At 44.1% G+C, this 18,312-nt stretch overlaps 2 protein-coding genes across 2 annotated transcripts; both read left to right on the top strand.

Annotated features, from left to right (window-relative positions):
- Positions 1-1,497: 1,497 nt before the first annotated feature.
- Positions 1,498-3,112, top strand: LOC309326488 (olfactory receptor 10AG1-like). The gene has a single exon (XM_081835286.1). The coding sequence runs from the start codon at positions 2,093-2,095 to the stop codon at positions 3,038-3,040; it is 948 nt and encodes a 315-aa protein (XP_081691412.1). The 5' UTR covers positions 1,498-2,092; the 3' UTR covers positions 3,041-3,112.
- A 10,119-nt stretch (positions 3,113-13,231) lies between these two features.
- On the top strand, positions 13,232-14,767 carry LOC309328432 (olfactory receptor 5V1-like; the record flags this gene model as incomplete). Its single annotated transcript, XM_081838432.1, has 2 exons — positions 13,232-13,264; positions 13,799-14,767. 2 exons carry the CDS (start codon positions 13,232-13,234, stop codon positions 14,765-14,767), a joined length of 1,002 nt encoding a protein of 333 aa, XP_081694558.1.
- Between the last annotated feature and the right edge of the window lie 3,545 nt (positions 14,768-18,312).

Genomic DNA, 18,312 nt, shown 5'->3' with positions numbered 1-18,312 from the left:
TTTCTCCTCTTCTTGTAAACAGGACAAAGCGAAATGGTGTCCTCAGACAATTGCCAACAGCACAGCTTTGTCTGACAAGCATCTAAGGGAGCTAGAGGGCCAGATCCCTGCAGAAACTGTACCCAAAGAGACTTGTTATACCTGGATGCTTCTGGGAAAGGGAGGGTGTGGGTCTACTGAGGACGCCTCAGGGGAGGAAGAGGTGATGGTAGAAAGGTATCAGTCGGATCAGCCTGGAGGCTTCTCAGATGATGGGTTGGGTCATGTTTTCAGAGGTGAGTGCAGGTTGTCTGTGTGTCTGAACAGGGAGGCTGTTGTTTAAATTTTAACATCAGTGCACCTTTCTAAAGGCATTTGTGGCTCAGTTCTTCCTTGATCTGTTATATTTACATCTGCTCTTGGGAGGCATCAGTTTGGGTGTTGCTTGTTTGGATGCTTGGTAGACGTGAGAGCCGTTTTACTCCTTCCAGATTTCTGGAATAATTAGGATGCATTCTGAAACAACACACATATAGCGCCCACTATAGTGCGATAGTCATTCACACAGAATTTTACAGGGAACCAACTCAAAATAAGAGAATAATGCTATATGCACGGTATCTGAGTGCAATAACTTTCAGCTTAAAAATCTTGCTTGAGGCAACCTGCTGCTGGACGGATGTTGCTGGACTTCAGTTCTCAGTACGTCAGGGATGATGGGATTTGTAATCCAACAACATCTGGAGGGCAACAGGTCCAAATGGCTTCCTTCAGCAGAACTTGCATTCTATAGTTCATTTGGAGATTAGTGTTTTCCCACGAATTGGTTTGGCATTGCAGGCAGCCTTGGCAAATGCTCCACTGAGTCACCCCCTAAGGCTGTAAAGTATGCATTGATTGATCAGTCAAAATTTGATTTCAAAACTTCATTTTGAGTTTTAAAGATTGCCTCGGAATAATTCCAGTGTAGCAAGATCACCATGTGATAGTTCAAATATTAGGCAAGTTAACAGAAGCTAGGTTTATCCACAGCTGTTAGTCTTGGTTGCAAAACATGATCTCCACGTTTAGATGCAGTCTACTTCTGGAGAAGATCAGGTACTGGGGACAAACAATGTAGCTGAGCTGCTGTCTTCATGTCCTCCCTGTGAGTTTTCCAGAAGTATCAGCCAGCTCATTTTTGTAAACAGAAAAACGGATTAGCTCTGCCTTCCCCATCCTGGAAACACCGACTGTCACATAGGATGATCAGAGGTCTTCCACGAGTCAGTTTTTCTGGGAAATAAATGTCTTAGATGCCTTTTCTTTCCAGATTAGATACCTGGTTAGTGAACAGTTTTGTTTCCCAAGGTGCAAGTACTGGGTTTTCCTTTGAGCAGTGGCAAAATGTGTTCCTTGCATGAGGAAGAGCCGCAGCATATTCAATTCATGGGATCCTTCAAAGTCCCCTCTGTTGTGCATTCCGGTGTATTTGTGCTCTTCAGGGTACTGCCGTGGTTATAGTTATATATACAAAAGTTATATATACAAAAGTTTTGAAGAGGTCATGCTGCTTCATTCCCAACCTTTCTTCCTGCTGAAATCCTGTGTGTGTATATTTTCTTCACCTTGGCTCCTCACCACAACCCCATACATCTGACGCTAAAAGGGGGGACTTCCAAGTCAGAGTGTGTGTGTCAGATAAGTCAAAATTAAGTCCTGAAACCTCTGCCAGCCAGGGCTTATCCACTATTCCTCTGCTCTTTCCAGGCATGGCCCACACTTTAAAGCACAGTGCCCAAGCACCCTTTCCCTGCCACTCTGGTGCTTTCCCCGCAAAACCAACGCTCTTTAAAATTCAACCAGCGCAAACAGCAACCCGCAGATAACCTGAATTGACATTTCCTCTGACTGAATGCTGAAGAGCACGGGGTTTTTTTTTGTGTGGGAAAAGCTCTGGAGCAAAAAAACCACACTTGGACACAGAACTTTGCTTGGACAGAGAGGCAAAGGCGAGTGTGGGTAAGCCCTGTGCTAAGCAATGGGAAGAGAACTGTAGATCATTTGCGACTGGCTAGCTTTCACCATCTATATCTCCGATCTTCTGCAGCTGAGTCATTCTCTATTGCGGTCCATGGGCAATCATTCTTCCCTTGTGAGCGAGTTCATCTTTGTCGGTTTCTCTGGGCTGCCGCAACTGCGAATGCTCCTTTTTGCGCTGGTCCTTTCCATGTACACTGTGTCGCTTGCAGGGAATTCCATCATCACCACCGTGATCAAGTTAAACCCGGCCCTCCACACACCCATGTACTTCTTCTTGACGAACCTGTCGCTGTTGGAAATATGCTACACAACAGCCATTGTCCCCAAGATGCTGGCTAACCTGTTGTTGGAGAATGGGAGGATCTCTCTCTGGGGCTGCGCTACCCAGATGTACTTTTTCACCCTCTTTGGCATCACGGAATGCTGTCTCCTTGCTGCCATGGCTTACGACCGCTATGTGGCCATTTGCAACCCGCTGCGGTACAGTGTTGTCATGAACCGAGGCGTCTGTGCCCAGCTCTCGGTGGCCTCGTGGTCGGTGGGAGTGATGGTTGGACTGGGTCAAACTAACTATGTCTTTAGCCTGACCTACTGCGGGCCCAACAGGATCAACCACTTCTTCTGTGACATCCCTCCTCTCCTGACGCTAGCATGTGGCGATACTTCAATGAATGTTGTTGCAGTCTATATGGTGGCTGTACTTTTCATCACGGCCCCTTTCCTTCTGATCCTCACATCCTATGTATACATCATCACCTCAATTTTGAGGATGCCCTCAGCCGAGGGCAGGCGTAAGGCCTTCTCCACTTGCTCGTCCCATCTCATCGTTGTTTCCCTGTTCTACGGTTCAGGCATCGTTACATACCTTAGGCCCAAATCTAGCTACTCGGCGTCGAGTGACAAGCTGCTGGCCCTGTTCTACACAGTAGTGACCTCCATGTTGAACCCCATAATCTACAGTTTGAGGAACAAGGAGGTCAAAGTGGCCTTGATGAGAACCATGGGTCGGAAATTATGCTGTGTGGAATGTAAAAAGTGATTGTTGCTGGGATGGTACCTCAGGGCACCACCCATATAATAAACATTTGAATAAAACTTTTCTGACAGAAAACCTGTTTTCATCTAAATTCTTACCACACTTGCTGAGGACATGTGCCTCTAAATAGCCCCAAGCTGCTTCCCTGTGTTCAGGAAACATGAATACTAAAAGGAATTGAGCTCAAATGCTGGGTTAAGGCAGGGGCAGGGCAATCCAGATGCTGTGGGATTATGAATCCTATAAATCCTAACCTTCAGCTATATTGGCTGAGGTTGATCTGAGTTGGAAGTCTTACCACATCTGGAGAGCTACAGGTTCCCACCCCTATGCTAGGGGAACTGCCTCCCACAGAGATTCTGGCTCTGTGTTACTGGAGGACAAATTATGGTTGGTTTGGTAGAGACAACCCAACCAGCACACTAACCAGAATACCAAAAGGAGGTAAGTGTAGGTAATGGTCTGATAATTTAATCTGCACCACAGAATGCCCCTGTTATGTACTTTGGGGAACAATGGAGATGGATCATGGTTTTTCAGATAATCAAGGTTCATTGGGAGAAACATGACAAAGTAGACAAATTATTAACTATAATTCTTGCCAGGCACAGAGGGGCAAGATAGGGCTCATGGTGCAATTGCGTATTGCATACCTCCAACACCTTGCTGATCAAAATCAGGACCCTCGTTTTCTGGTTCTGAGCTCTCGCAGGAAGGAACTGATTCACATGAGAGCACGAGACCAAAACACAAGCATCCTTTGCTTGGACGTGGACTGGGAAAGTGTGGACCTGTTGCCTAGAAAGTGCGAGGCAAAAGGTAAATGTGGATAAGCCCTAAGTAGAGGAGCTGGAGCTGGAGCTGGCTGCTGCTTTATTTCTTTGGCGATCACTTGTAACCGAGTAAGATTGTTGTTGTTGTTGTTGTTTAGTCGTGTCCGACTCTTCGTGACCCCATGGACCAGAGCATGCCAGGCACTCTTGTCTTTCACTGCCTTCCGCAGTTTGGTCAGGCTCATGTTTGTAGCTTCGCAAACACTATCCAGCCATCTCGGCCTGTCGTCCCCTTCTCCTTGTGCCCTCCATCTTTCCCAACATCAGGGTCTTTTCCAGGGAGTCTTCTCTTCTCATGAGGTAGCCAAAGTATTGGAGCCTCAACTTCATGATCTTTCCTTCCAGTGAGCACTCAGGGCTGATTTCCTTAAGAATGGAGAGGTTTGATCTTTTTGCAGTCCATGGGACTCTCAAGAGTCTCCTCCCGCACCATAATTCACCCGAGTAAGATTGTCTTCCATAAACACAGTTTTAACAGTGACTCCGTAAGTGACAGTGGAGGCCAATTCTGGATCCACACGTACTTCCACAGTGGGGAACATAGGTTTCTGGATAGGAGTTGATCATGGTGAGGGTTTGCCAAGTGTGCCTTCCTCTTAGCACGTTTCTCTCTTTCATCCTGAGTTCGAGCGTCTTCAGAGCCCACAACATCTTTGGTAAAGGCTGTTCTCCAGTTGGAGCGCTCACAATATTTCCCAATTGTTAGTGTTTATACTACATTTTTTTAGATTTGCCTTGAGACAGTCTTTAAATCTCTTTTGTTGACCACCAGCATTACACTTTCCATTTTTAAGTTCGGAATAGAGTAGTTGCTTTGGAAGACGATCATCGGGCATCCACACAACATGACCAGTCCAACAAAGTTGATGTTGAAGAATATTGTTTTGACACTGGTGATCTTTGCTTCTTCCAGTGCACTGGCGTTAGTTCGCCTATCTTCCCAAGTGATATGTTAATTTTTTTGTAGACATTCATTACCCTTAGCAAAGACCTTCCATAACTGTTTCCATAACTGCTTCGACATAATCTCCTCACAGTTTTATAACTGCTCTGGGGCTCATTCAGAAGTTGTCTGAGCTGCATCTGTAGACACTTGTTTGTAAGGACTCAAAATACATAGCCTGGGCTTGGTTTCAGGCTCCCTAGGTGCGGCCTTTTAAGCTTGTGAGGGAAGTAGCTGAACTGTGGGGAGCATAAGATGCACCCTTTACAGGAGGGATGCTGGCCAAACTACTTCATTTAGAACAAACTCAAACACACATGCAGGGGTGCACCTAGGAGTTGGTCAGGTCAGGGCCAGGGGGAGCACAAAAACCGTGACTCTCCACTCTGGCAGAGAGTGGCTAGGAGCTTGCCTGCATGCTCAGAAAATGGACCGATGAAGGAGGAGGAGAGGAAGCAGCCCAGACCGTGATTACCATGGAGAAAGTCACTGGTGGGGCATGAAAGGAAATGAAAGGAACCTTTTTGAGTTTTTGGTCCCCGGTCTATTCCTGCTTCAGAGGTCCCAATACAGGTCCTTGTGAAGGGTGCAAGGGAGCCTAGGTACACCTCTGCACACAAGACACAATAAAAGCCCACAAAAAAACTCTCTTCAATAACCTGAACTTTTTTTTTTGGGGGGGGGGGGAAACGTGGACCAGAACTGCTTCACACTTTGGTGAACTTGAATACATAAAACACAGACTGTATTCCCTTAACAGTACAGGGAGGTAATCCCTCCCCTTACCTGGCCTGGTTTCCCTGGCAACGCTTCGCCCAGGTGGGATTGGACAACTCACTGGGGTAGGCGGGGACCTCCAGGTATCCCACCTGAGGGAAGGCAAAGCCTATGCTGATGGGGCCACTCCAGATCCAGGGCTGCACGCGTCCACGCAAAAGGCGCCCCCCGTTTTAAGTGGGGAGCGGTCATTGTGCTGGGAAATCAAGCACACCTCTTTGTCTCATCACTGGTCATTGGAGACATAAAGAGATGTTTGCTGGCGCCCAGGCAGAGCTCCGTCACCTGCTATTCCCTTGTGCTCCTCATGCTGGGACTTAAAGGGAAAGGCTGGGCTGCTGGAGGAACAGACTCTTTCTTGATCTCACGGCAGATGAGAGGAATTCTTAAGTGAGACCTTTGGAGGAATGAATATGCACCAGTCATTGCAAGTGTGTATTAGCTATTGGCTTAATGGGGCTGTTATGATGAAGGTCAAAGATGAAGGAAGTGGGGAACACTTACCTTTTGCTCCACTCTTTCCAGGCACAGGTCAGTGCTTAAAAGCTGTGGAGGTGGTTTTTTTTTTGCCTCAGAGTTTCCCTGTGGAAACCTACTCTTCAGTGCTCAATCAGAGCAAACATCAATTCCTACCGAGCTTTAGAGAGTCGGCTTTCACAGGCAAGGCTCTGGAGTAAACACAAACAAACGATGTTCAGACATGGAACTTTAAATTGGGTACCGTGACTGGAAAGAGTGGAGGAAAGGTGAGTGTAGATAAGCCCTTAGGTAGTACAGAGAGAAGGAGCAAGGCTCCTCAATGGCAAGGTTATATGGTATGGGAGTGGTACATGGAATGTTCTGGAAAGGATAATAAAAGTCCTTAGTAACTGGTAGGTTACTGTTATTCTAAAGCAGCAATGCTGCAGCAAGCAAAGGCTCTAGCAGCTCAGTCAGCTGCTTGTGGCTGCAAAAGCCAAACAGGATGTATGTGACTGTTGCCATGGAAACAAAGGGGCAGTCCATTCTCCTTATTGAGCACAGGATGTGAGCTCAGTGTGTGTTATATGACCTGTACAGGATGTACATGGGTGGAGTTTGGAGTTTCTCACTGTTTGTTGAAGAGAACAGACATCTTTGACTGTATAGCTACGAGAGACAGAAATAAAAGCATGTAGTTACATTTCTGTCTGAGTCTGTTTCCCCTCCCTGGGGATATGCAGGGTGCAGGGAGGAGGAGAAGCAGTTGGTGTGTTTTTCTCACAGCCTGAGGAAAATCGCCGGAACGGACCTCGTGTGTTTTTCCTGCCGGGAGTCACCGGAGGGAGGTCAAAGGAATTCAGCCGGTGCCTGAACAGATAGGCACATACCTCTGACCGAGCCTGAATTCTAACAGTGGTAGCAGATGCCGGTTGCTGGTTTTCTTCGATCCATGGGAGTCTGCATCAAGAAGTGGCAGAGCTACTGTATTCATCGCTCCATGGAAGCCTGAGGTGAGAAAGCTGATTCTCTGCAGCCAGAAGCTGACCAGAAGAAGCTGAAAGCCAAGCTACGGAGCCCAGGTATGAGATTTTCGGGCTTAAGAGTGTGAATGCAGATTGATTAATTCTCTGCTTCAAGGGAGCAACGTTTGGGAAAAACAGCTCCGAGAGAGAAGAGCTCTGCATTCCAAACATTCCTGTGGTTTTTCCTGTCCAAGGAAAGGAATGCTGTTGCTTAGCAACGCAGGCCAGTTTCACGAGAGGGCTGGAAGTCAGGCTATGCCTCAGAGAGGCAAAAACAGCCTATGTTTTGACTAGGCCCTTATGAACACTTGAAAGGAACTTTCCAAGCGGCCAGTGTTATAGCTGCCAGGTGCACAAGAGTGTAAACAAGCCAGCTATTGGATTTTAGAGGCTTGTGTTTGAGAGTCAATGCAAGGACTCAAAATGGATGCTAAGAAGGGGGGAGGCCTGCCTTCTTCACCCCTCCTGACCAGTGACAATTATGCATCTTGGTCTACTAAGATGAAGGCCTTGCTGCAGAATCAGAGACTGTTTGAGGTGACTGAGAACCCCATCCCTGCAGCACCAACGCGTGCTTGGGAGTCACAGGATGTGAAAGCCAGAACTGCTATAATTCTGTGTGTGTCAGACTCGCAGCTTATTCATATACAAGATTTACAGCACGCGAGAGATGTTTGGGACACGCTGAGAAGGACACATCAGAGAGATGCAGGTTCTTCAGCGTTGCTGTATTTTGAGAAGCTGACCAACCTGAGGCTTGCGCCTGATGGAGATGTTCAAGCGCACCTGACGGAAATGAAATTTCTGCGTCAACAGATGGTGGAACGCAATTTCCGTCTGCAGGAGGAAGTGTTTTGCTTCATGGTGATCAACAGCCTGAATCGGACTTACAAAACGGTTGCCAGTCAGCTGGGGTCCCTCCCAGCAGCTGATCTAACGTCGGACAGGGTCTTTGCCGTCGTTCTGAATGAACAGGACAGACTTGCCGCCCTGGAAGTGAAGGACAGGGGGAGACAAGAACGGAGTTCTAACACCCCCACTGCTGTTGCTACTGGAGAAAACGCTGTAGCTTTGAATGTTGTCCGATGCTACAATTGTGGACAAACTGGGCATCTTCAGCGGAACTGCAAGAAGCCACGTCAGAACAAAGGAGCCAAGGGTAGCTCCACGAAGTCTGAGGCGTCAGGCAGAAGTCATGCCAAATCACAGGCGAAGCCTGCAAAGGCTTTGATGTCGAAAGGAACCAAGCCAGAAGTGGAGAACGCTTTTGTCATAGATACTGGGTGCACATTTCACATGACCCATCGTAGGGATTTGTTTTCGTCGTTTAAGAAGCAAAGCTTCGTTGTACAACAAGCCAATGGTCAAGAGCTAGAAGCGACCGGAGTTGGGACTGTGTATCTTAAAAGTCTGAACTTGACTATAAACAATGTTTATTTGGTTCCAGAGTTGAAGTACAATCTGCTCAGCGTTTCGCAGATTGCCAAGAAGGGACTAAAACTGTCCTATGATGATGAGAACTGCGAGATCTACAAAGATGGAGAGTTGTATCTTTCTGCCAAAGAGAAAGATGGACTGTATTTGTTGACTTTTGATCAAAGTGATTACATGAAATGTAATTCTAACATGATCTCTTTTGCAGGTGTAGCCAAGAAGGACACCAAGCAGGTCACCTCGAGGGTCGACAAGGCATTTCAGCGGGTGTATGCTGATGTGATTGGTCCTTTAGCACCATCTAGAGGCAATGCAAAGTATTACCTAATATGTGTTGATTCTTTCGCAGGTTTTGTCTGGATTTATCTTTTGGAGAGACCAAAAGAAGCCTTAGAAAGGTTTAAAGAATTTTGTGACAAGGTTAAAAATATGCATGATGCTGACATAAATTGTCTTTGCACAGATGAGAAGCCAATTTTTCTTTTACAGGATTTCCAGAGGTTCCTGAAGAAGAAAGGGATAAGACACAAAATTGCAGCTTCCGAAGAAGCTTGGAACAGATGTGTCTGTGTTAGGGTGAACAAAGAATTGCAAAAGGGGATGGAAGCGCAATTGCTTAGTTCACATCTGCCACATGAGTACTGGGCTGAGTCGCTAACGTCATTTTGTTATACATGGTTGAGAAAGTTTTCAAAAGAGTTGGGAAGTTCTCCTTTTGAGAAACTGTTCCACAGAAAACCTTCTGTTGCCCATTTCAAGGTTTTTGGGTCTCATGTGAGGACAGAAGCTCCGGGTGGAGTAAAGAATGCCAGAGGCATTTTTGTGGGTTATGAAAAGGGTCTCTACAGAGTAATTTTGTCTGAATCTGGTCAGGTGATTCTCACAAAATTTCTAGAGAGTGCTCCTGAATAGGAGAGAGTGATTGTTCACACATTTCCCACAGGAGATGATGATGATTCTGATGATGATGATGATGATGTTGATTTTATTGAGTTCAGTAGTACTGATGACAGCGATAGCTCAGACAGCTCAGTTGTCACAGTCATTGAGAGGAAATCTCACGTAATGACTAGACCCTCAGAAGAGGAGGATGAACCACTGATTAAGCTTAGTACTGGTTCTCCAGAGAGTTCAGAGGCTGAACCAGAAAGCAGAGAAGAGCAGCACCTCTTACGTAGGTCTGAGAGAGCAACGAAGGGTGTACCACCCAAGAGGTATTCAAAAGAGTTTGCCAACCTAGCTATTGCATGTGTTGCTGTTGTAAACGACCAAGGTCAAATTGAAGCTGTGTCTGAGTCAGAGACAAAGGCACAACAGAGAGTTGCTAACCAAGGTAATGCAGATGCACTCATTCCTTGGAAGTCACACAACCAGAGAGGTACATTGGTGAAACCAATGGCGGGTAGTTCCAAGGGTGGAACTGAAACAACAGGGGAGTGTTATACATATAACAACTGTTTGTTTTCTTCTCTGGATGACGCTTTGCTCGCAGCACGCATTGATACTTTAGGGGGAGTATGTTATTCTAAAGCAGCAATGCTGCAGCAAGCAAAGGCTCTAGCAGCTCAGTCAGCTGCTTGTGGCTGCAAAAGCCAAACAGGATGTATGTGACTGTTGCCATGGAAACAAAGGGGCAGTCCATTCTCCTTATTGAGCACAGGATGTGAGCTCAGTGTGTGTTATATGACCTGTACAGGATGTACATGGGTGGAGTTTGGAGTTTCTCACTGTTTGTTGAAGAGAGCAGACATCTTTGACTGTATAGCTACGAGAGACAGAAATAAAAGCATGTAGTTACATTTCTGTCTGAATCTGTTTCCCCTCCCTGGGGATATGCAGGGTGCAGGGAGGAGGAGAAGCAGTTGGTGTGTTTTTCTCACAGCCTGAGGAAAATCGCCGGAACGGACCTCGTGTGTTTTTCCTGCCGGGAGTCGCCGGAGGGAGGTCAAAGGAATTCAGCCGGTGCCTGAACAGATAGGCACATACCTCTGACCGAGCCTGAATTCTAACAGTTACAATATCTCCAATTAAATGATATATTTAACATGGATAAAAGGAATGGATTTAATAAGGAAATTTCAAGGTTTGAAAAAGATTTACTGGAAAATAATGTGAAGTTACTTTCAAAAATGTATAAGCTGTTGCTAGAATGGTATACTAAAGATGAAGAAGTTAAATCAGTAATGATACAATGGGCAAAAGATATTGGGCATAATATACAATTTTCATCTTGGGAAAAGTTATGGAGAGAAGATTTAAAATTTACAGCATGTTGTATGTTGAAGGAAGACTATATGAAAATGATGTATTGTTGGTATCTAACACCTACTAAACTAGCAAAAATGTATAGAAGAAGGCACCTTCTACCATACGTGGTGGATGTACAAAATAACAAAAGCATTCTGGGAAATGATATACAATGAGTTGAAAAAAATGTTTAAAATAACTTTTGTGAAAAAAACCAGAAGCTTTTTTTACTAGGAATTTTAGGTGCAGAAATACCAAAGGAACAGAAAAGATTATTCATGTATGCGATGAAAGCAACGTGGATACTTTTGGCCCAGAGATGAAAAGAAGTTAAAGTCCTGACCAGAGAAGAATGGTTGATAAAGATGATGGACTATGCCGAAATGGCGAAAATGACTGAAAAAATTAGAAACGAAGAAGACAGAAATTTTAACAAGTCTGGGAAACATTTATAAGTTACCTTGGAGAACACTGTAAACAACTAAAAACTTTGGCAGGATTGTAACAACACTTGCAATCTAACAAGAACTATGGTAAAAATGGAAGGCAGTTGAAAAAGATTGACAATGGAACCCATGGAGGGGGGGGGGGAGGGAAGTCCAAGGATTCAGGAAATCCTATATGTTTATGATTATGCTTACTATTTGAATATAAATGTAAGTTGTAAAAATGAATAAAAACATTATAAAAATAAAATAAAATAAAATATCCAATGACTTCCCTTCTTCTCTTTCCATGGTTCATTTTACATATCTTACATCCCTGCAGATTTTACATTAACCATTCAAATCAATTTCCCACTATTATGGTACATCCATCAAGATTTATTTACTCTGCTGAATTTATCTTAACACTGCCAGCATTTTCAGCTGTACACACTTATTTCCCATATACTCAGTAAACACGTTCCAGTCTTCTTTAAATGCATGTTCTTCTTCCTCTCTTATTCTGTATGTAGAGTCCAAACACTTTCCCCCCTTTGCCTCACTGCTTTCCCCAGGTAAATCCATGAAAACCTGAATATGACTTCCCTTCCACCCTTTTCCTGGTTCCTTTGGTTTTCTACTACTCCGTTTAATCCACATCTTTTTAACCATCCAATTTGTTATCTATTAAAAACCCTTATCTATTTCAACTCTGCCGGATGTTCTCGAGACATGCTAAGCTATGTATTTGTTTAAACTGGTTCTGTAAGAATTGGTTCTATAAGAAACAGTAAAAAAGGTACAGGTAAAGGACCCCTGGACGGTTAAGTCCAGTCAAAGGCATCCATGCAGCTGTGGCGCTCATCTCGCTTTCAGGCCGAGGGAGACAGTGTTTGTCCACAGACAGCTTTCCAGGTCATGTGGCCAGCATGACTAAACCCCTTCTGATGCAATGGAACACCATGACGGAAACCAGAGCACACAGAAATGCTCTTTACCTTCTCACCACAGCTGTACCTATTTATCTACTTGCACTGCATGCTTTCGAACTGCTAGGTTGGCAGGAGCTGACACAGAGCAATGGGAGCACACCCCGTTGCGGGGATTCAAACCACCGCTGACCTTCTGATCGGCAAGCCCAAGAGGCTCAGTGGTTTAGACCACAGCGCCACTCGCGTCCCTATAAGAAACAGTATAGACACTTGTTTGGAGGGACTCAGAATACATAAACTGGGCTTATTGTAAGACTCCCCAGATGTGGCTCTTTAAGGGAAGAGAGAAGTAGCTGAACTGTGGGGGAACGATTGATCAGGTTGGTCCCCCTGCTAAGGGTAGAATGCCTGGACCAGAACCACTTCAAACTCTGGTAAATTGGAATACATGAAACATAGATTGCATTCTCTTAATATTCCAGGGAGCAGCTTCTTGAATGAGTATTATTCACAGGGCTGAAGCTTATTGTGCTGGGAAATCAAGGACACCTTTTTGTCTCATCATTGGTCATTGGAGACATAAAGAGATGTTTGCTGGCACTGAGGCAGAGCTCTGGCGCCTGCTATTCCCTTGTGCTCCTTATGTTGGGACTTAAAGGGAAAGGCTGGGCTGCTAGAGGAATAGACAGACTCTTCCTTGATCTCAAGGCTGATGAGAGGCATTCTTAAGTGTGAATATGCACCAGTCATTGCAAGTGTGTATTAGCTATTGGTTTAATGGGGGTATTGTTATGACTAAGGTCAAGGATGAAGGAAGCTGGGAGCACATAATGTTTAAAAGGATTAATTACACTTATTTTTTGCTCCACTCTTTCCAGATACATGTCCACACTTGAAAGCTCCATGTCCTCCGATTTTTGCCTTGAAGTCTTTCTCATGAAAATATGCTCTTTAGCACTCAATTGGAGTAAACATCAATTCAGGTTCTCCACAGATTGCTGTTTGCTCCTACTGAGCTTTATAGAGTGGCTTTTCACAGGCATTGCTCTGGAACAACAACAACAGCAACAACAACAACAACAACAACAACACCACGGTGCTTGGACATGGAGATTTAGAATGCAGACTGTGGTCAGAAAGAGCGGAAGAAAGGTAAGTGTAGATAACCCTTAGCTAGTACAGATACAAGAACCAAGGCTCCTCAATAGAAAGGATCTATGGAATGGGAATGATACATGGAATGTTCTGGAAAGGATGTTCAGGTGAATAGAAAGATTGCTTAGATGAGAGTTCTTACAGAAAAATTCAAAAACCCACATTAGAGTAAAGACTCTATTAGGTCCAACAAAATATCAGGAAATGGTAAGCAAATCTTTGAGTTCTCCAGAAGGCTTCAGCTGGCTAGGTGGCAAACACTAGGTGGCAGATTAGGAATTGGCTATGTTAAAAGGAAGCAGAGGAACAAAGGGACACTTCTCCAATTGGAGAGATTTAGAAAGAGTCCCCCAAGGTTCGGTATTGGGACCTGTGCTTTTAATCTTGTTCCTAAGTGATGAGGAGTCAGGTGGCCAGATTTGTTGATGATACAAAATTGTTCAGAGCCATTAAAACAAAAAGAGATTTCAAAGAGCCCCAAAAGGCCTTCAACATGCTTTATGTGTCTCTTATGCTTTCAAACTCTTCCAGGAAATCTCCTTTCTGAATGGAGAAATTGGGAACGGCACGCTAGTGACAGAATTCATCCTAATGGGAATTTCTAATCTCCCTGCAGTTCGCTTTTCCCTGTTTGCTGCCATTTTGCTCATCTACCTGATCACACTGGTAGGAAACGGCACAATTCTTCTTGCCATAGGAATTAGCTCTCACTTGCACACCCCCATGTATTTCTTCCTTAGCCACCTTTCCTTGCTGGACATCTGCTTCCCGACAGCTACAGTGCCCAAGATGCTGGAGAACTTCTTGTTAGAGATCAATACCATTTCCTTTGCTGGCTGTGTGCTACAACTCTACTTCCTGGTGGCACTGGTAGGGACAGAGGTCTACCTCTTGTCTGCCATGGCCTATGACCGCTATGTGGCCATATGCAACCCTCTACGATACACAGTTATCATGAGTAAGAAGCTTTGTTTTCAGCTGGCAGCAGTTACCTGGGTCACAGGGTTCCTCAACTCCCTTCTGCACACAGTAATGACATTCACTCTACCTTTCTGCAGATCCAATAAAGTCAATCAATACTACTGTGATATCGCACCAGTGCAGGCATTATCGTGTGCTTCTACTTACACAGCTGAAATGTTGGTCCTTATTGTTGGTGGGTTTTTGGGTGTGGGGGCTTTCTTTGTGACACTGGTCTCTTACATCTACATCATCTCCACCATCCTTAGGATCCGTTCTGCTGAGGGGAAACGCAAAGCCTTCTCCACTTGCGCCTCCCATGTAATTGTCGTGCTCCTCTTCTATGGTACCATGATTTTCACTTACATTAGGCCTCTCAACAGCCGCCATCCAGACCGGGACAGGATGGTGAGCATGCTGTCTGGGGTGATTACCTCCATGTTGAATCCCTTGATCTACAGCCTTAGGAATAAGGAAGTAAAGGTGACCTTGAAGAGGGTGATAGTTCATATGTGCTTAAAGAGGGAATGTGTGTCTTAGATATCTGTATTTCTCTATTAGATGAAAATGGACACATAAGTAATTCTGAGCCAATGAAAAGTAGTATACCCATTTTTTGAAAGGGAAAACAAAGGTAACCCTTTGTCTCAGTTTGGTGGGATTTTATTGAATACATAAAATAAGAATATGTAAAAAAGAAAATGTAAAACTCTCTCCAGACATTTGGGATAAGTAACTTTTAATTGGTTGAACATTTTGCTTGATGTAATATGGAGACTTTTATTCTTGGTTCTCCTTGTGCCTCTGGTCGCTTCAGTTATAGGTTTATTTTTCCACATATCTTGTGAGTCAAAGGATGTGGTATGGTAGGAGAGGATGACAAGTGTGGCAAGAATATCCAAGGACGGTTAATATTATATTTTTGGGCTAGTTTATGTTCTTATGTAGCTGCATTGTTTAATACTTTCTGGATGTCCCATGAGCATATTATGAAGTAGTTGTGTTCTATGTTATAAATCAAGCACTGTTAGTTGTTCCTTTTCCCTTTCCAGTGTATTTCTTATCTTTTTTTAAAGAAGATTTTTTATTGATACAACAAGAAAAAAGAAAAAAACCACAAATACCAAATTACATACAGGAATAACTATAAACACATAATTTTCTTAGCAAACAATATAACATATATTGGTCTTAACACTAAAGACCTGACCTCCTGTCTATTCCATATTTTGATTTCATAATACTTATTGCCAATAAACACTTTTATCATAATTAAACTTCTTCTTAATATATCTAATTTCGTATATCTATCTTGCAACTATTACTGAAGTTTCTTGAATGCTTCCAGTGTATTTCTTATCAATAAACAATTCAGTGTGGTGTGAGGTAATTTTTATTCTGAAAGTGTGGCCCAGAGAAAAAAAGTATGAGAACCAGTTTGCTAGAGTTTACATGGCAGAGAAGACCCACCAGGAGGTCATAGAGCCAGGATGAAGAAGACCTGATGGAAAAGGTTACCACCAAGATGGTGGATTGTTCAAGTGAGGGCTCCCGTGTGGACTGGAATCCTGATTTTAAGATTGGAGAAATGAGAATCAAAGATAAACTGACACTGACTGATTCACCGATCCCTACATCAGGGAAAAGGGGTTGCAGCATGGCCCACTCCCTGTTTTGACACATCTTTATTTGCAGGAATGTGCTTGTTTGTTTGTAGCGCTGTACTGAGTATAAGAGATTTATAGATTGGGTTAACAGCAAGGGTTAAGGCAAGAAACCTTGTGAAACTTTGAGAACATATTATTTCAGCTTTGTGTTTGTTCCAATTGAAAATGTAGATCTGAGGAGAAGACAGGCTACATTGCCGGGGATTGTGTAGGATCAAGGGGCTGCACACGACCCCACAAAAAGCGCCCCCCATTTGAGGTGGGGAGCGGTCATTCTGGGATTTACTGTTTTCGATGGCAAGTGGGAGAAAAGATTGCTACATATATGATTCCTGCCATGTCAGATGGGAGACTAAACATCTCTCTTCTCCCTCTCTTCCCCTCCATATGGGGGAGATTGTTTTCTGTATAGGAGCTTTCCTTTCAAGTATTGAAATGTGGTAGAGTCCACACACAGAGTAACCACTTCTGTGAGCAGAAAGTACTAGGGATGATGCGGAGAGTGTTCTCTCTTGGCCCCATGTGTGCTGTTTGGATGTTCTCGGGACATTAAAGCCATGGACTTTGGACGAAACCATAATAATTTTAATACATCTTCTGAGGAACTTTTCAGAGGGAGCTCTGTGGTAGCAGATGAGATGGAGACTGCACCATTATTGTGAATAATAATAATAATAATAATAATAATAATAATAATAATAATAAATTAATTATTTGTACCCCGCCCATCTGGCTGGGTTTCCCCAGCCACTCTGGGCGGCTTCCACAGAAACCAAAAATACACTAAAATATCACACATTAAAAACTTCCCTGAACAGGGCTGCTTTAAGATGTCTTTTGAATGTCAGGTAGTTGTTTATCGCTTTGACATCTGATGGGAGGGCGTTCCACAGGGCGGCGCCACCACCGAGAAGGCCCTCTGCCTGGTTCCCTGTAGCTTTGCTTCTCACAATGAGGGAACTGCCAGAAGGCCCTCGGCGCTGGATCTCAGTGTCTGGGCAGAATGATGGGGGTGGAGATGCTCCTTCAGGTATACTGGGCCGAGGCCGTTTAGGACTCATGAGGCAGGTGAAAACACTTGCATGGTCCCATTTTGGGATGAGAGAAATGTGTATGTCCATCACTATATTTTAACATCAATACCTACAGGGAGCATGATCTCCCTGTGGTTTCATAACCTCTATGGGCTTTGTCATGGAGGTCACTAAGTACCGTCAATTATAGACATTTTAATGGTAAGCCTTCCAACATGTAGGCCCAGCTCCATATGTGTGATTCTTCAATCTTGTTCTTAGTGCTTGGACTCAGTGACAACTTACGTTGGGATACAATAAAGTTGTTTCCGAGCATATGCAAAGTGTCTCCTCCCATTGCTTGGTAAATCCTGCAATCTCCACATAACTGAATAAGCCACTGACTTCAGGTTTCACCATAATTGCTTTTGGTATTCTTATTTATACAGCCCCACCCATGTTGGGTATTCAACTGAGGTGCCCCCCTGATATCAGAGGAATTGCAGGTGATTCCGTCATCTTCATTACACTTAACAATGCTCTGTGGGACTCATTTGGGAGGGAAAAACACTTGCATGGTCTTATTTGGAAGGAGAGGAATATAGCTTCATTTTTATATCAATATCTGCAGGGAGCATGATGTCCCTCTAGTTTTGTACCTTTTCTAGGTGTTTTCATTGTGAAAGTCACTGAGTACCATCAACTACAGACATTTTATGAAAAGTCTCCTAGCTTCTTAGGTTTGTGTCTTCAAACTTGCTTGTAATGCCCAGACTTTCATGAAGTCTGGTGGGATATTAAAATATTAGCACAGTGCAGGGATAGACAACTTGCTGCTGCCCCCTCCATATGTTTTGGACTCCAACTCCCATCATTCTCTACCACTGGCCAGGCTGAATGGGACTGATGGGAGTTGTAGTCCAAAACCATGTGGAGGGCACCACTACCCTGATATATTAGGGTTTGTGGTTTTTTTGCTGTATTTATTTAGCAGTTGCTAATAGGTTCAATAGAACTTCCATGGAGTGAATTTTTAGATATCTGAAAAGGAGCATCTTAGGGATGGGATGGATACAATATCCCACAATTTTGGTGAAAATACTATGGATTGTACCCCAGAAGGTCTGAATGATAGGACACTCACAATCTATGTACATAATATATGCCTAGGTTATGATATCCAGTGCTGCTACATATCCCCCCCTTACAGTTAAATGCAATCTTAACATAATGTTAACATACTGTTGTGAGTTGGGGGGGTACCATTTTTGAAGGAGCCGGACAAATTTCTTGGTGAGTTAATGGGACCTGAGGCTCCAATACTTTGGCCACCTCATGAGAAGAGAAGACTCCCTGGAAAAGACCCTGATGTTGGGAAAGATGGAGGGCACAAGAAGTGGACGAC

The sequence above is a fragment of the Podarcis erhardii genome, assembly GCF_964252035.2.
Source record: "Podarcis erhardii genome assembly, chromosome: 13".
In the NCBI taxonomy this organism is placed as follows: Eukaryota; Metazoa; Chordata; class Lepidosauria; order Squamata; family Lacertidae; genus Podarcis; species Podarcis erhardii.
This window is presented reverse-complemented; position numbering and strand designations above follow the sequence as displayed.

What these genes read in the sequence shown, in the direction of transcription:
- LOC309326488 (XM_081835286.1), top strand. Translation starts at nt 2,093, where the DNA reads ATGGGCAATCATTCTTCCCTTGTGAGCGAGTTCATCTTTGTCGGTTTC.